The 15,914-nt window shown below is 40.8% G+C and overlaps 1 protein-coding gene across 2 annotated transcripts in view; it reads left to right on the forward strand.

Moving 5' to 3' along the window:
- The window catches only part of CWC27 (CWC27 spliceosome associated cyclophilin), a 162,329-nt gene that overhangs the window by 12,628 nt on the left and 133,787 nt on the right, over positions 1–15,914 (forward strand). For both annotated transcript variants that reach the window (XM_084833319.1, XM_084833321.1), the window contains exons 6-10: positions 291–394; positions 670–739; positions 3,875–3,954; positions 7,007–7,040; positions 8,781–8,926. In XM_084833319.1, coding sequence (XP_084689445.1) covers positions 291–394; positions 670–739; positions 3,875–3,954; positions 7,007–7,040; positions 8,781–8,926 — 434 coding nt within the window. The remainder of the gene's footprint in view (positions 1–290; positions 395–669; positions 740–3,874; positions 3,955–7,006; positions 7,041–8,780; positions 8,927–15,914) is intronic.

Raw genomic sequence — 15,914 nt, forward strand, 5'->3', positions numbered from 1 at the left:
GGCATGTGCTTTGCCTGCATCAGGTCCCAGATTCAAGGGGCACATGGTAGGAGGGCCAAGAGGAAAATACCTTTGCCTGAGATGTTGGAGAGCAGTGAAATCATAATGACAATACTAGCTTCATTGTATCAACATGTAACTAGCTTCATTTTATCAACCTGTATGGCAGTTTCACATATTCAAAGCTCTTGGTTTTGACCCTAGTTTGCTGCAGAGGTTAGATGCCTGAGAAAGAGGATTACTTTTCACAATGGAAAGTCTTAAAACGTATAAAATACTTTTTCTTGCAGGTTTTATTTAATCCTTTTGATGACATAATTCCAAGAACCAGTAAAAAGCTGAAGAATGAGAAACCAGTAGAAGAAGGAAAGAAGGCAAAATCTAAGGGCACCAAGTAATTATAGCCCGTTACTTCCTTTCTACAAGCTCAGCTGTAACACTGCATGCAAAAAGTAGAATGTGATTCATGTATCACCACTGAATGAGCCCTAAGATATAACTTAATTGCACTGTATAAGGCTAGGGTAATAAAGCTCTATAAATACACTTGGATGGGTTTTTTCATTGTAGTCCTTTGCACTGGCTATATTGTTTTAAAGAATTCTGAACTTTCAGGTTTCCTGTAAAATCTATATAAAATAATGGTGTTTTTCCTTTTTGTATTTGAAGAAATTTTAACTTGCTTTCATTTGGTGAAGAAGCTGAAGAGGAAGAAGTGGAAGTCAACAAAGTTAGTCAGGTAAAAATCCAGGCTGATTGCCTGTATATTTTTGTAAAGCCTTTTCATCTGTTTAGCTTCTTGAATAAATGTATTGTTCAGCTTCCCTATCTGAACCTTCACTTTATAGAGCTTTGTGAGCCAATGTACGATGCTAAATACAGAATTCAGTGAGTTCAGATAAAACATGAATATAGAGAAGGCTCTACTGTAACTTTAACCTGATAAATGTTGCAGTATTTTAAAGTTTGGTCTCTCACACTGTTAGACTTGAAGGTTTAAGAATCCTTCTTAATTCAGCCAGGAATATTTTTGGGTGATATCATATAATTGGCCTTGTTTGGAGGTCATGTTTGGAATTGGCTATGGTTTACACCCTCCAGATGTTTTGGCCTACAACTCTCATCAGCTCTAGTCAGCATACCCAATGGTAAGGGATGATGGAGTTATATGCCAAAACATCTGGAGGGCCACAAGTTGCCCACCCCTGGTTTAGCATAATTTGATTGAGCCTCAAGCATATCCTCCTTGCTTGTTTGGTGTAGCTGTGAGGAGGAGATTGGATGTTTTCACCTTTGTTTTTAACTAACCACAGTTTATGTTTACATCTGAAGCCTAAATTGTGGTTAATTGTAATTGTGGTTAATTGCAATTGTGGTTAATTGTAATTGTGGTTTAATGAAACAAACCAACTTTAAGCCATGTTTTGTGACGTTGATTTGTTTCTCTAACCATAGCCAAGATTAACCAAAGTTTAGAGTTTAAATGTAACAATAAACTGTAGATAATTGAAAATGGAGGCAAAAGCTTCCAAGCTCCTCACTGCAATGCCAGAGGATGAGAGGGGGGTGGGGTGGGGTGGGGTGGGGTGGGGTGGGGTGGGGTGGGGTGGGGGACCCAAGCGTAAGAGTCATTAATGTAGTACTAAAAAATAGTGTTCCATCTGAACCAGGCCTTCATGTCAGGAGTAGCCTCTCTTGAACTGGAAACCTTCTCTGGCCTCTCCAGTATTTGGAAGAGAAAGCTGGTCTGTATTGTTGAAGACATTAGGTGTATGATTAGCTTTATCCCCAGCTTTTCATTGACTCCTCGTAACCCTAGCTTACTATATGAGTTTCTTTTTTGACACTTGTCATTCCTCCAACCAACAGGTATCTTCATGCTCTTTGTATCTGCACTGTGAATTCCTAACTGAATTTGTATTTGTTAGCCTAATGTTTGAAATGTTGTTTTGATTGTCCAGTTGATTTGCTGGTGTCAAACATTCCTCTGAAATTTTGATGACATACACTTTCAGTTAGTTGTAAAAAGACAGAGGTACTGTTTGTGGAGGGGCCGCGGTGGCTTAGTGGTTAAGACGCTGAACTGCAGACGGGAAGGTCGGCAGGACAGCAGTTCGAGACCCGAGTGCCGCGTGATGGAGTGAGCTCCCGTCTTCAGTCCCAGCTCCTGCCAACCTAGCAGTTTGAAAGCAAGAAATTGCAAGTAGATAAATAGGTACCGCCTCGGCGGGAAAGGTAACAGTGTTCCGTGCACCTCGGTGTTCAGTCATGCTGGCCACATGACCACGGAAGCGTCTTCGGACAGCGCTGGCTCTTCGGCTTAGAAACGGGGATGAGCACCGCACCCTAGAGTCGGACACGACTGGTTGGGGACACCTTTACCTTTATTGTTTGTGGGTGAAGACTCTGATCTAAGAGTAATTGTATAGCCTATGCTGGGTGGCTTTGTACTCCCATTGTAGATTCCGCATAGCCTGGATATACTCTTGGACCCAGCCTTTACTTCTGGAAATTCAAGTGGTGACTGTTGCTAAGAGTGCTTTTTATTAGCTAAGGCTGATATGCCACCTTCTTGGAGAAGAACGATCTTCCCATCAGGAAATATGCCTTGGTGTCTTCCAGATTAAATTACTGTAACATGCTCTATGTGGAATTACTATTGAAAATTGCCTGGAAGCTGCATTGGTTCAGAATGTGGCTGCCAGGCTATTAATAGGAGCAAGTTGCATGGAACATATGACTGGCTCCTGACTGGTTCCCTGTCATAATTCAAAGTGCTGGTTATTACCTTCTAGTGCATTAAATAATCTAGTACCTGGTTCCTTAAAGAACACCTTTTCCTGTATGAAGCTACTCATGTGTTTAGGTTATCTAGGGAGGTACTGCTTTACCTGTCTGGATTGCAGACGGTGGCTACATGTGACATGTCCTTCTCAGTGGTGGCACCTGGGTTGTGGAACCTCTTCTACAAGGAAGACTGCATTGCTGCTTTGCAAATTTTTAGGTGGCAAATCTAAAGGACCACCTCTTCCAATACGTCCCTGCCTATGTCCTGAGGTCATCATCTGAGGCCCTTTTCCAAGTGCCCCCACATACTGAAATTCAGTGGGTGGCTACTCATGAGTGGGCCCTTTCTGTGGTGGCTCCCAAGTTGGTGGAATGCCCTTGCTAGAGATGTCCACCTAGTGCCTATTTTGTTGATGTTTTGGCTCCACGCAAATACCTTCTTATTCCAGGCCTTTCAGAAGAATTTTAAACTGTTGCTTGTTTTATTTTTAATGTTATGCTTAATACTGTGTTCTAAAATCATCGCTACCAATGTTTTACAAACCTGGATGTGTATCTCTTGTTTCAAAAGCATTTTAAATATTGTTGCTTCTTTTAAAATATTTAAAATTTATTTTGATGTGTTTTATCATTTGTTTTATTGTATTTGCATGTTGCCTTGAGAGCTTTGGCTATAGGGTGACTTATAAATGGAATAAAATAAATAAATAAAATATTTTAGTGGACATTTGCAATCAAATGAACAGTGGCGATTTAGTTAAGTGCTGATGTGCAGTTTTTGTGTTTAGTCTTTTATTCTTTGATTATGATTTTTTTTATTTTTTAAAACAGGTTTGTGGACATATTAGGGTTGAAAAGCAGAATTATAAATGTTCTGAGTAAATAAGTAAGAACAATGGGAAAATTTATATGATTTTAAGAATCATGGGAACATATTGGGAAAATATATATGTTATGATTTCTCAGTAAGGGGAGAGATGCTATATTTCTTCATTGATAAATGTGTAAGTTAAAATTAGGCTATTTCTCCCCAGTACCCATTACCTGTAACTCATTTTTCTGTATGTTTTTAAACTTTTAATTTTAGAGTATGAAAGGAAAAAGCAAAAGCAGTCATGACTTACTGAAAGATGATCCACATCTGAGCTCAATTCCTGCCATTGCAAGGTTGATATGCATTGACTGTGTTGGTGGTTTTATTCTATTTTATTCTATTTGTGATAAGAGTCATGATTGTAATGTTCATATAGTGTACTGTGTTTTATATGTGTTGCTAGCTGCCCGGGGCTCTTTGTGAGGAAGGGCACAATTATAAATCAAATTAATAACAAATACTTGCTGATCAGCATCTGTGTCAACTTAGATATGTGGGATCTCTGTTGTGGGCTCTATATGTGTCTGGTCCATCTGCTACTATACCTTAAAGATGTAACTACCACTTGCCTAACTCTGTTCTTTGGGTTTGAGGCTATCATGTAGTATTGAGGTAAGATGGAGTGAGGAACAGCAGACAGAGCCTCCAAGCAGGTGAAACGGCGTCCAGATTGCTTTGGGCCTGTGTCTCTCAATGCGGAGACAGCAAATATGCAAGAACTCCTCCCCCCAGCACACACAAAGACAGGATAGTCATCCCAAACATAGCCATGTTGGCTGGGAAGGATGGAGGGTTGTAGTCCAATTCATATAGGGGGCACCAGGCTGGGTACGCTGTCCTAGGAAGGGTCTTTTTACACAAGTGTTAACTCTTCTCTCTCTCTCTCTCTCTCTCTCTCTCGGCCATTTCCCTCTCATCATTCTCAGTTTTTGGTAGTACCATTAATTAACTGGATTTTCCATTTGAAATACCAAAGGACAACAATAGACAATCAAGTAGTTCTTCTGGTCACTTTCAACTTGTATTCTAGGGCAGATGCTTACTATCGAAGACTCCAGAAGCTTTGCAGGGATCCCACATTGCTCTTGGAGGGTCAGGTGGCTCTGCCCAGCTTCGTCTCTTGCACCCCTTCCTGGAGGGGGCAAATCTGACCACAGTGATCCATGTTGTGATCAGCTCCCTTTTAGATTACTGCATCATGTTCTATGTGGGGCTGTCCTTGAAGAGTGTTCGTAAACGGCTGGTAGTTCAAACTGGAGCACATGTTTTGTTGACCGTATGACAGTAGTCTTGCATCAACCACCTATTTGTTTCTAGGCACAGTTCAAGGTGCTGGTCCTTACCTGTAAAGCCCTAAACGGTTTAGGGCCAGGATATCTGAAAGGCCTCCTCCCATAGGAGCCTGCCCATACTTTAAAATCTTTGTCCCATCACCAAGAGAGGCTAGATTGGTAGGAACATGGGAGAAGGCCTTCTCTGTGTCCTAATTGTAGAACTTCCTCCCTAAGGAGGTTAGGCTGCCCCTTTGTTTAGTTTTAGATGAGGTGTTAAAGCTTTCAAGTGATTTTAAATGTATTAGCTCTACTCTGTTTTTAAAACATTGATTTCCCCCCTGTTCTTTTCGCTGTGCATGTTGTTTTAAAGTTTCTAAATTGTGTTAAAGATTTACACGGTAAGTCACCTTGGGGAACTTTTTTGGACCAGAAGGCGATTCAGAAATAAGTGTATAGCTAGCTATGTTTTCTTTATCATTTCACCATCCCTCTGTTTTCCCCCTCCCACATTTTTGTCTACCCTGCCTCTTCTCCCCCCCACCCCCATCCCCACTCTCTCTCTGTCTTTTTTAGTCAGGGCAGTGCCTTGTTCTCCCTCCCTCCCTCCCTCCCTGAGAATTTCCTCTGAAGGCTAGATCATATTGTGTCTGGATTTGGTCATATATTTTACTGTGTAAATTGTACTTGAAGCAGCAGCTAGTGTAAACCAATTTCAGATTTTGGTGGCAAAATGTAAGTTTTCCCTACTATGCTAGTTCCGTTGTGCTTGTGTTGGTTTACGTTAGCACAACATCAACAGCACTAGAGGGAGGTCACTATTGGATCCTTCCCTATTGTTCCATTGAAGTTCTAATGAAAGTACATTATATGAAGATAAATTATGGAAAGTAATTTGATCTTTAAAGGAAGAACAGGATTTGAGATGGAAGAGGGTAGTTCTAAGTGGTTGGACTAAAGGAGGAAAGGCAGGCTAGAAAGGTCATCTCAGTCCTGGGTACTAATATTTGCTAAGTCTTTTGCATTCTTGCTCCTCTGTGTGTTTGTGTGTTTCAGATGAACAAGGTACATATGTAGATGAGTAGAACTCTGATTCATTCATTTATTACATTTCTATACTGCCCAATAGCTGAAGCTATTCCTTCCCGACCATCTGCTCCCATCGGTAGTACATGCCCTGGTCTCCTGTCGTTTAGACTACTGTAATGTGCTCTACGTGGGGTTACCCTTGAAGACGGTTCGGAAGCTGCAGCTGGTACAGAATGCGGCGGCTCGCCTGATTAAAGGCAGCCGCCGGCGAGATCACATCACTCCAGTGCTGAAGGAGTTGCACTGGTTACCAGTTGTTTTCCGGGCCAAATTCAAGGTGTTGGTTTTGACCTTTAAAATCCTATATGGTTCCGGCCCAGCCTATCTTAAGGAGCGCCTCCAGCAGCACCAGACAGGCCGCTTAACAAGATCAGCCTCGGGTGGCCTTCTCTCTGTCCCATCAGCCAGGACAGCTAGGCTGGTGAGGACGAGGGAGAGGGCCTTCTCTGTGGTGGCCCCCACTCTGTGGAACTCCCTCCCTAGGGAACTCCGCCATGCCCCCTCTTTAATGAACTTCCGCCGCGCATTAAAAACATGGTTGTTCAGGCAGGCATTTGGGGTGGGTTAGGGTATTTTAGAAAATGTTTTTATTGTAGAATTTTATTGTTTTAAAATGTTTTATTATATGCTTTGTACATCGCCCAGAGTGGCTGGGTGACCAGCCAGATGGGCGATTAATAAATTAAATAATAAATAATAAATAAATAAAGCTCTTTGTGTGGTTTACTAAGATTAAAAGCCATTAAAAAAGCATTTTACAAAGTATGAAACCATTTACAGACAAACATATAAACAGACAGCACACACACAGACAACGTATATCTACAACAGTTTCAAACAGTCAACGATAGGACAAATCTGGAACCTGAGTAAAAGTATTTTATGTAAGGTTATATTTGTACCCCTCTTTTTAAGTGTAGCTTTGATATCATTCAGATTACTTAATAGAGAAGAATCTACTTACATAAGTTGTCTTGCCTTTCAGTGGAGAAACAAATGAAAATGATAACTCAGATGAGGTGAGTTGTATTTCTTCATCAATCTGGAGGCCATTTTGCTGTACAGTTATAATCTTTGCAAGAAAGCCATGTGTCAAAACCCACCATGCCACTGTGACTTTTCTTGATGTGTCAGCTGCTGAGCTATAGGGGCTATCCAATTAACCACTCTCACCACAGAATGGCTTCTCTCAGCAGAATGGGGAGTGGACTGCAGAGGAGAGGAGAGATGGGGAAAGTCCTGTTGTGCAAGCAGAAGTCCAGGTGCAATGTTGGATTTGGCCCCATCTAACTGTTGCTTTTCTTTATCTTTGTTTATGACTAGTAGCATATCCTCATGTGGTTGGAGGGGATTCTTAAGATACTCTGTTTCCAGAAAGTTTGGGTTAGCACTTTAAAGGTCAAAACCAGAACTATGGCTACTTAGCTGTTCTGAGCCAATATGAAGTACATGGGATAAAAATTGTTAATTTAAAAATGCTCACAAAGGAGAGCACATGCTCAAATCTACATGCCATGAGGAATAGATTGTGCTGTCCCACACACGCTCACCTTCCCATGCCCTGCCTGCCTCTCCCCACCCCACCCGATGTTTGCATAAGGATCTATGAATAGTGGGCTCAATGTATGTATGCCCTATTTGCATGATCTGTACATCTAGGTCAGGGGTAGGCAACCTTTTCAGGCTGTGGGCACATTCGGCAATTTAAGAAACTGTCCTGGGTTCCACCATAAAATGGCCACCATGGAAGGCATGGCAAAGGATAAGTAACCTCCCCAAAAGACTGAGAATAAGGAAGAGGTGAGGTCTGAGCCTCAGCACACCAAACAACTCATTTGAACCCACAGTTTTCAGCACCAACAGAAACCTACTTCACAACAATCCCAGCTTCCAGTAAGAAAATGTGTTCATATATTTCTAAAAGTGGGAGAGTTAGGGCACCTTGGCGGACAACAAGAAAGGTGTCCTGGAGCACATTGGTACCCATGGGTGCCATGTTGTCTACCTAAGTTCTAGCTCTTGTGCTGTACAGCTCATATGGGTTGTGCCTTTAAACATTAGGCTCCATGGCAGTATCCAACTGTGTCATCCCGTTAGTGAAAATGATGTTGCTGTAACGGAAACTTGTTCTGAACTGTGCACAAGGGAAGAATCCAACTAAAGTTACATTTGTGCAAACAGCTGTGCATTATGCTTGTGCAACCGGTTGTGCATTCCACTTGTGTAACCTGTTGTGCAACTGCTTGCACAAGCCGTTGCATAAGCATAATTGACAATTGCTTGCACATCAGAAAAATTCAGTGGAACTCTGCTAGTGCAATTTGAATTTACGAAATGACACCGTTGGATACTGCCCCATATTTGTGCTGGGGCTCATAGGCGTAAAGTGCACTTCACAATCTCTAAACTCAGTCTCTAGCACAATCCCAGTTTCCCATATAATTTGAATGCTGAGTTGAGGATTAAGAAGATAAAAATGATAGTGATAAGAAACATCCAATACAAATATTTCTTTGAACCAATTCAAGCTGCAAGGCATTTGAACGTTGGGGGAAAATACTTAAGAGTAGAGGCAACAGCTTTTAGTCACAACATAACATTCCTAGACTGGAGTTTTGACTTCTTGAGGAGAGCTTAAAAACAATAAGAAATATTTCTTCACATAAATATCTCATGGTTTTAGAAGTCTGTTTCTACATGAAGCCTCCAGATATATATGAACAAAAATGAATGAATACTCTAACAACCTGTTCGCTTAGGAGGAAGAATGTGATGAAGATGATATTGATAGTGATGAAAAACATCAAATGAAAGAACGCATTATGAAGAAGTTAAAGAAAGATACCAGTCTAACTGCTAAAAAAACAACTAAAGAAGAGGAAACAGAGATGAAAAGTAGCCGCGGGTGAGTAATACATTGTTTTGAACTTATTGGTCTACAGTAAAGTAACCTTTCAAATATTCCACTGTTGCCATTTAAATAAAATGTTAAATGACATGTTCTTAAGTTTGTTCTTCAGAATATTTTTTGTTTGATATTTAGAGGAGCCTGTCCTCATATTTTCATTCTTTTACCTATTCACCATATAAATGCTTTTAGATAACTACCGAATATATGTATATAAATATGCATTTATATTTTTATACCATTGTTGTGATGAAATAATTAGCAAAAATCTGAACATCTCTTGACCTCAGTGACGAAATGCATATTTACTCATGGGTTGTAAAGTATGCGGTTAGCTGACGAGAGTAGTGAGCCTTCAGGTCCAGATCTGTGAATTACTGCCACAGCAAAGAATCTTTCAGGATGTGGCTCAGTATACCATTTGCAGTGCTGTTGTGAGATGATCCAGGATGTCCTTTTGGTACAACAGAGTGGGATGGTGCTATTTCATTTCTAACAGCTGCCTCCCTCATCATGTGCAGAATGTCGTAACACTTCTGGACAAAGTGGAGATAGAGTGGAGCCATCTGAGGCCCAGTTTTGTCAGTGAAGACTCTGTGCCTGGTGTTTGATTATACTAAGCTAATGCATTAGGGTACTTGCTTAGACAGTGCATGGTAGGATGGGTTTATTTCACCTACTTTGTATTGAATGTAGTGTTTGCATAAGCCTCTCTACATACCTGTGTGTGCTGAAAAGTCCCCTCCTTCCCCAACCTAGTGCCTTCCAGATGTTTTGGACTTCAGCTCCCACCAGTCTCAGCTAGCATGGCCAATGCTCAGGAATGCTGGGAGCTGTAGACCAGAACATCTGGAAGGCACCAGGTTGGGTAAGGCAGCCATCACCTCATAGTATAGAGCTGATAGAAATGTACAATGTACTGTGAAATAAACTAAGCTGTTCTAGCAAGAACATAGTTCTTAGTGCACTATCTTACCGTCACCAAGCACTCAAATTTAATTTGCTAGTTAAAATACTGCCTAGAATTAATGTCTCTTCATGAAATGTTGTAAAGGAATGGCAACACACAATGGGGGGGGGGTATGTTTAGAAGGTTAATGAGTTGATTCTGTGTCTTTTTTGCTCACAGAATATATACTGGATAAAGTATAGAAATCTGTTATCCTTTTGTTTGTACCAGTTCCACAAAGATCTTTCCCTTTCTTTTAGGGAATGGTTTTCAAACTCAGACCACAACTGTGTGCCATTAACTAGACAACAAAGTACTGACTTACATTTTCTTCCACTATAATGACACATACAATATCTCTCTGCTCTTTAGTTTCCTTGAGTTGATACATCATATTGCAGACTGTTTAGGATATATTGGCGTTGCCTAGTAGGGGTTACATTATTAACACGAATACTCAGAAATGTAAGGTCCTGTTCAATAGGCTTTATTTTATCATTGCATGTTTCTAACCTTGCAGTCCTCAGGAGGAGCTCTTCTGATGGGGCTGCATGCCTCTGAGGTTCACCTCAGGAGTACCTATAACAGAGCATTTAGTGTGGCAGCACCCGCCCTCTGCAACACGCTCCCAGTTCACATTAAGCAGGTGTCTTCACTGTTTGTCTTTAGACATTTCTTCAAGACCTACTTCTTCATGCAGTTTTTCCCTGAGGGGTGACCCAGCCAGTACAGTTGTAATCAGCTAGTGATTATTTTATTGTGGTTTTTTTGCTATATGTTATGTTTTATTATTCCTGTTAACCACTTTGGGGGTTTACTAGAAAGTGGTATATAAATCTATGTGTTAATAAATGTGTATGTGATTTTTCAAAATCCATTGCAGGGACTTACTACTTCTAGCCAATTCCTTCTTCCTGATTAGGTGTAGGAATTATGCCTGAACCATCTGTAGAACATGGATATAGGCTGAGTAAAACAATTCCAGATGCTTTTGTAGTAAGTTAAGGATATTATTTGTGCTGTAAGGGGACAGTGATGCTCTCTCCCCAAACTGATAACAAATCTGTCCAAATATGAAATCCCTCCTTCACTTCAAATATGGTAGCTGACCCCTGACAGGAAAGCACAGTTTATTCTGTGAGAACCACCTGCCCCATACAATGCCTCAGTTTTCTTTAACATTTTTGTCCAGTCCATGTTTTTGATAGACATCTCTGGTTGTGGACATTTGTTCACTGTTAAGGAGGTAAATCACTTCTTCTCAGATACCGGGGGAAAGAAAGCCTTTTCCTGATTCTGATAGATTGCATAAAGATTACTGTACAGAACCATTAACAAACTCATCCAACTATGCTTTTGCTTTTTGTTTTTAACTGAAGAGGTTTTTCCACTCCTACTGCTTTAGTAAGGTTATGCAAGGACTTTATTTCTCTGCTTTGTTACAACCTTTATTTTTCTCAGAACCAGTGTAACTGTAAATAGAAAAACACCTTTAAGGACCAAACTAGGAGTTACAACCCATGCATGCCTGTAACTTCCTCCTGACTTCTGCTCAGGATTTTTTTTTTTTAATGAAAAGCAGCCTTGGAGGCTGCTATCAGGTGTAGAAGAATAGGTAGGGAGGGAACACTTACTCTTTACCCTGTTGACTATTTTTCTGCTCAGAATCTCACACACACCAAGCTGCTTCCCCTGCCCCTCCTCCAGTGATGGGAAAAATGCAAGTTTTACTCTGCAAAGGGAAAAGCAGCGGGGGGGGGGGGGAGATTTGATTGGGGAAAAGCTGGCACCTTTTACTTCCAAAAAAAGAAGTAAAGATACATGTGCCTGCGTGCTATGTGTAGTTTACCCTAATCTTTTCTTCACTATTCTGGTGTGTGCCAACTCTGCTTGACAATATATAATCTATTTAAATATATTCTCTATTCCAGTTTGGCTTTCATATTGAAGGGATCTGTTGTATGATCACATAGTATGTTAAAAATGTGTTGCATTCCTCAACCCTTTTCTCCTCCTGAGTTTTTCTATTCTAATTCTTCCCATGAGCTTTATTTCAGCTTTTGATATGGTATGGCCTAGATATCACTTGTATAAAACTTACATATACTTAAAGTTTGAAAATGAACTTTCCTGGTCTCACAGTGGTGTGTGATACCTTTGGAGTGATAGAGAATGATCCCTTGCAACAAACCTAGCTGCAGTTTTTTAGTGTGACTTGTTAGATAATAGCAGTGAGTTCTCTTTAATATTGAAAATTGTATTAACTGCTAAAAATGCAGCAGTGTGTAAGTATACATAATCAAATGTGTAAAAATCTATAATCTATAGTGAGGCAGTGGCTGGGTACATACAACATGCTCACTCACCATGGGTTATTGTGTTCTCTGAAAGCAACACGTTTTCCACAGGGTGGGTTATCGTGTTGTCTGAATGCAGTACGTTTTCCACTGGGTGGCTTGTTAACCATGCAGTGTGGTTTATTTTTCTCAAACAAGGCTCCTTGAGAACCCATGGCTTATTGTTGGATTGTTCAGGGTGGTTAACAAGCCAAACTGCATGGTTAATGAACAACCCTGAGGAAAATGCGCTGTGTTCAGACAACACAATAACCCACCCTGCAGAAAACGCACTGCGTTTAGACAGCACAATAACCCACAGTTCAACAACAACCCACACTGGGTGGGTTAGCTGTTATTTTAAAGTAATATCACATTCACATAGGCTAAAAGATTCAAAACATACACCCTCCTTAAATTCCGAAGTTGCTTTTTTTTTCTTAGATAATTATTTAATTGGCAGATACACTTTTAAAATAAGTAACATAGAAGAAATACAAATTGTAATATTTATCCTGCTTTTACAGGGCATTCTCAATAGGCTCCCATCCAAAAATCTGTTCAAGTTCAGCCTCAGGGACTCACAGTGCAATCACTTGGCCTAAAGAAATTATAAATTTGTCAGGGACCTGCTGGGTCCTGTGTTGCCAGCCTGCTTGACCATTCTTCAACACAAATGAAGCATCTTTGAAGAATCCATTCACAGCTGCATAGAAGTTTCAATTAGCACCATGCAAATCATCCTCTAAAGCATTTTTCTTATGTGTAACTAATTAATGTTCTCTCCTTTCCTCAGCGTCTTCAGCATTTAGCATTTCATCAAATATTGGGTCAGTTACAGACATGTCAAAGTAAACAGAGTTGAATTAATCTTGCAAGCCTTTAGGGTCTGTTTTACTTCAAATTAAAAAACTTACCACAACTTACTAAGGGCTTCATTTAATAATTGTAGGAAAGGGGAATTGAACTTGAAAATATTTTTTCAAGATGATATATCTTGAAATATTTTTTCAAGATGAAATATCTTATTTCAAGGTGATACTTGCTTTACACAGATGTGCTGGAAATTGGTGATATGGCATATTCCCCAGAGAGAGTTTTAAGGATGCTGATTCAAGCTTGTATTGCTCAAAGCATGCAGTGATTCATGGATCTGGGGTGTCAACCATCCTGGAATGGAATCCATAGTGCATGACTTTAGTGGGAGTTTCTGGGAAAGTTTTGTGAAACATCTAATAGCTATCAGCATCTTCATTTCATATGAAAGTTAGATCAGCAAGCAGAGTGTTGAAAGTTAGGATGCTTTATTTGGAATAATAATTTACATTTACACTTACAGCAGCTCTGTTGTACTGGTCTGAATGGTAAATTTCAGATGCAAAAACATAATAATCCCTTCTTTTGATATGACTGTTCAAGGGTGCCTTTCTACATTGCTAAGTATTATGAGTCTAAAGGTGGCTATTCACACTACATTTTGTGCTTATACAAAATAGATGCATTCCATGTCAGTTGTGAAGGACTCCTGAGTGTGTAAATTTCTACTTTCCCCTTAGAAGCACATGGAAGCAGTGATCACAAAAGGATCCAATCCCTGTTCTCATCTGCTCTTCAAGGGCAAAGTTGCAATTTATGCTACCTGGCATAGTACTTATCTGTGTTTTGTGCTCTGCTATCTATTCCAAATATTGAATATAGTTTGGGAACCCACCCTTTATTCTGACTGGTGTGTCAGCATTAGACACTTTGTAAAGAGTCTTGAGAACTAGCATGTTGTAGTGGTTAGAGTGTTGGGCTAGGACCAGGGAGACCCAGGTTCAAGTTCCCACTCAGCCATGAAGCTCATTGGGTGACTTTGGACCAATCACCACCACCTCAATCTAACTACATCATGAGGTTATTATGAAGATAAAATGGGGCTTCTTCTATCTGAGATGCTGTAGTTTTATCTTGTATTGTGGATCCTGCATTGAACAGGGGGTTGGACTAGATGACCTCCAAGGCACATTCCAACTCTATGATTCTATGAATCCTTTGGTTGAAACACACTGGGCACTTGTCACAAAATAAATTATTCCATATAAGCACTTGCTTGAGGCCTATCTCTTCCTTTGCTCTTGTATATGCCAGCCAGTTCAGTACTGATGATTGATTAGGGACCACAAGTCCAAAAGACCTACAGTAATTGGGGCAAATTTCCCGTGTGACTGGGAATGTTCTTTTGTATCTTACATTTAGAATGGTAGCCATAGAGCAAAAACATAATTGTGATGAAATTGTTTTTCTCCAATCCTAAAGAAGTGTTTTATGTCATCGCAGAAGTGATAAAAACAAAACCACAACATTTAAAAAGTCCACTTGATGAAATCCTAAATATTGTTGAGGGTTGATTAAAGGCATGAGGACAGTCACTCCAACACTGACTGGATAAGCTGGGAGGTGTAGATATGACCCAGCTTTGCCCACCGGGTTACTCAGTGCAGCACCAGCTCAGGTTGGAGACCCAGGGGTCGGTGGAATCACTGTGATCCATAAAATCAGTCTCATTTACCAGGAAACCCATCTGCCCTGGAGCAAGCTTTGTGTTGTGTTGGGCCAAAGAGTACCTTGTGTTGGGCCAAAGAGACAGATTGAGGGTGCTATTGATGTGCTGCCCAGCCTGCTGCCCAATGGCCGCCCTAACTGAGCTGGCTGAGACTGTCTTGGATGTGCTGTTGGAGAACTCTAGGACTCTGGTCCTGAGGGACTTCAGCGTCCATGCTGAGGCTGTCTTAACAGAACCAGCTCAGGACTTCATGTCCTCCATGACAACCATGGGACTGTCTCAGCTTGTCACTGCCCCAATGCATAGGGCAGGACATACCCTTGATTCGGCCTTTGCCTCTGGGCATGTGGGGGGTGGTCTGGATAGTGTGGGAGCAGAAATCACCCCGTCATCATGGTCAGGCCACTTCCTGGTGAAATTTGGTCTCTGTGTAATAAATATGCCAATCTTTCCCTGATGCACCCTGGTACAAAGTAATATGCAGTATTTGGTCTTTACACAGTATGTTTTTTCCCTACATTGATATAGGAAATACATTTGCATGCCACAACATGCAACTAACATGTGTGCATTTGTCACATCATTTACATGTGTATTTTCCTACACAGAATGTTATATCTGCATAGGACATTGTCTTGTATGAAGTGGTTTATTTAGAGAATAATTTTCCAGTATCTTTGGTGGCTTACAGCACGTTGACACTGAAGATAGGGCCTTAGGAACATTACAAGCCACTCCTCCAAGGTGGCAGAAGATGCGTTCTTCTTTTGCGCCTCATTCCAAGCACTAATACAGCACCAGCTCTGGGTACTAGGGTAGCACTGCCTTCTTCAGCAGCTATCGGTTATCAGATCTGCAGCAGAAGTGCAAAGCGTTTGTGCTTGGTTCGGAAGCTGCAGCTAGTGCAGACACCCAGCTATGTTCACATAACACCTGTGTTAAAAGAAGTGCACTGGCTGCCTATCGGCATACCAAGCCATATTATGTTGCTATCATACAAAGCCCTAAACAACTTGGGACCAGGATACCTAGCAGACTGTCTTCCCCTACATATATCCAGCCAATCCTTAAGATTTTCAGACGTGGCCTTGCTGGTCATTCCGCAAGCAACAGAACATTGCCACGTAATATCTCAGAGGTGCCCACCCTCTGGAA

The sequence above is a fragment of the Heloderma suspectum genome, chromosome 2 (assembly GCF_057233095.1).
Source record: "Heloderma suspectum isolate Gila_16-S chromosome 2, 16-S_ref, whole genome shotgun sequence".
In the NCBI taxonomy this organism is placed as follows: domain Eukaryota; kingdom Metazoa; phylum Chordata; class Lepidosauria; order Squamata; family Helodermatidae; genus Heloderma; species Heloderma suspectum.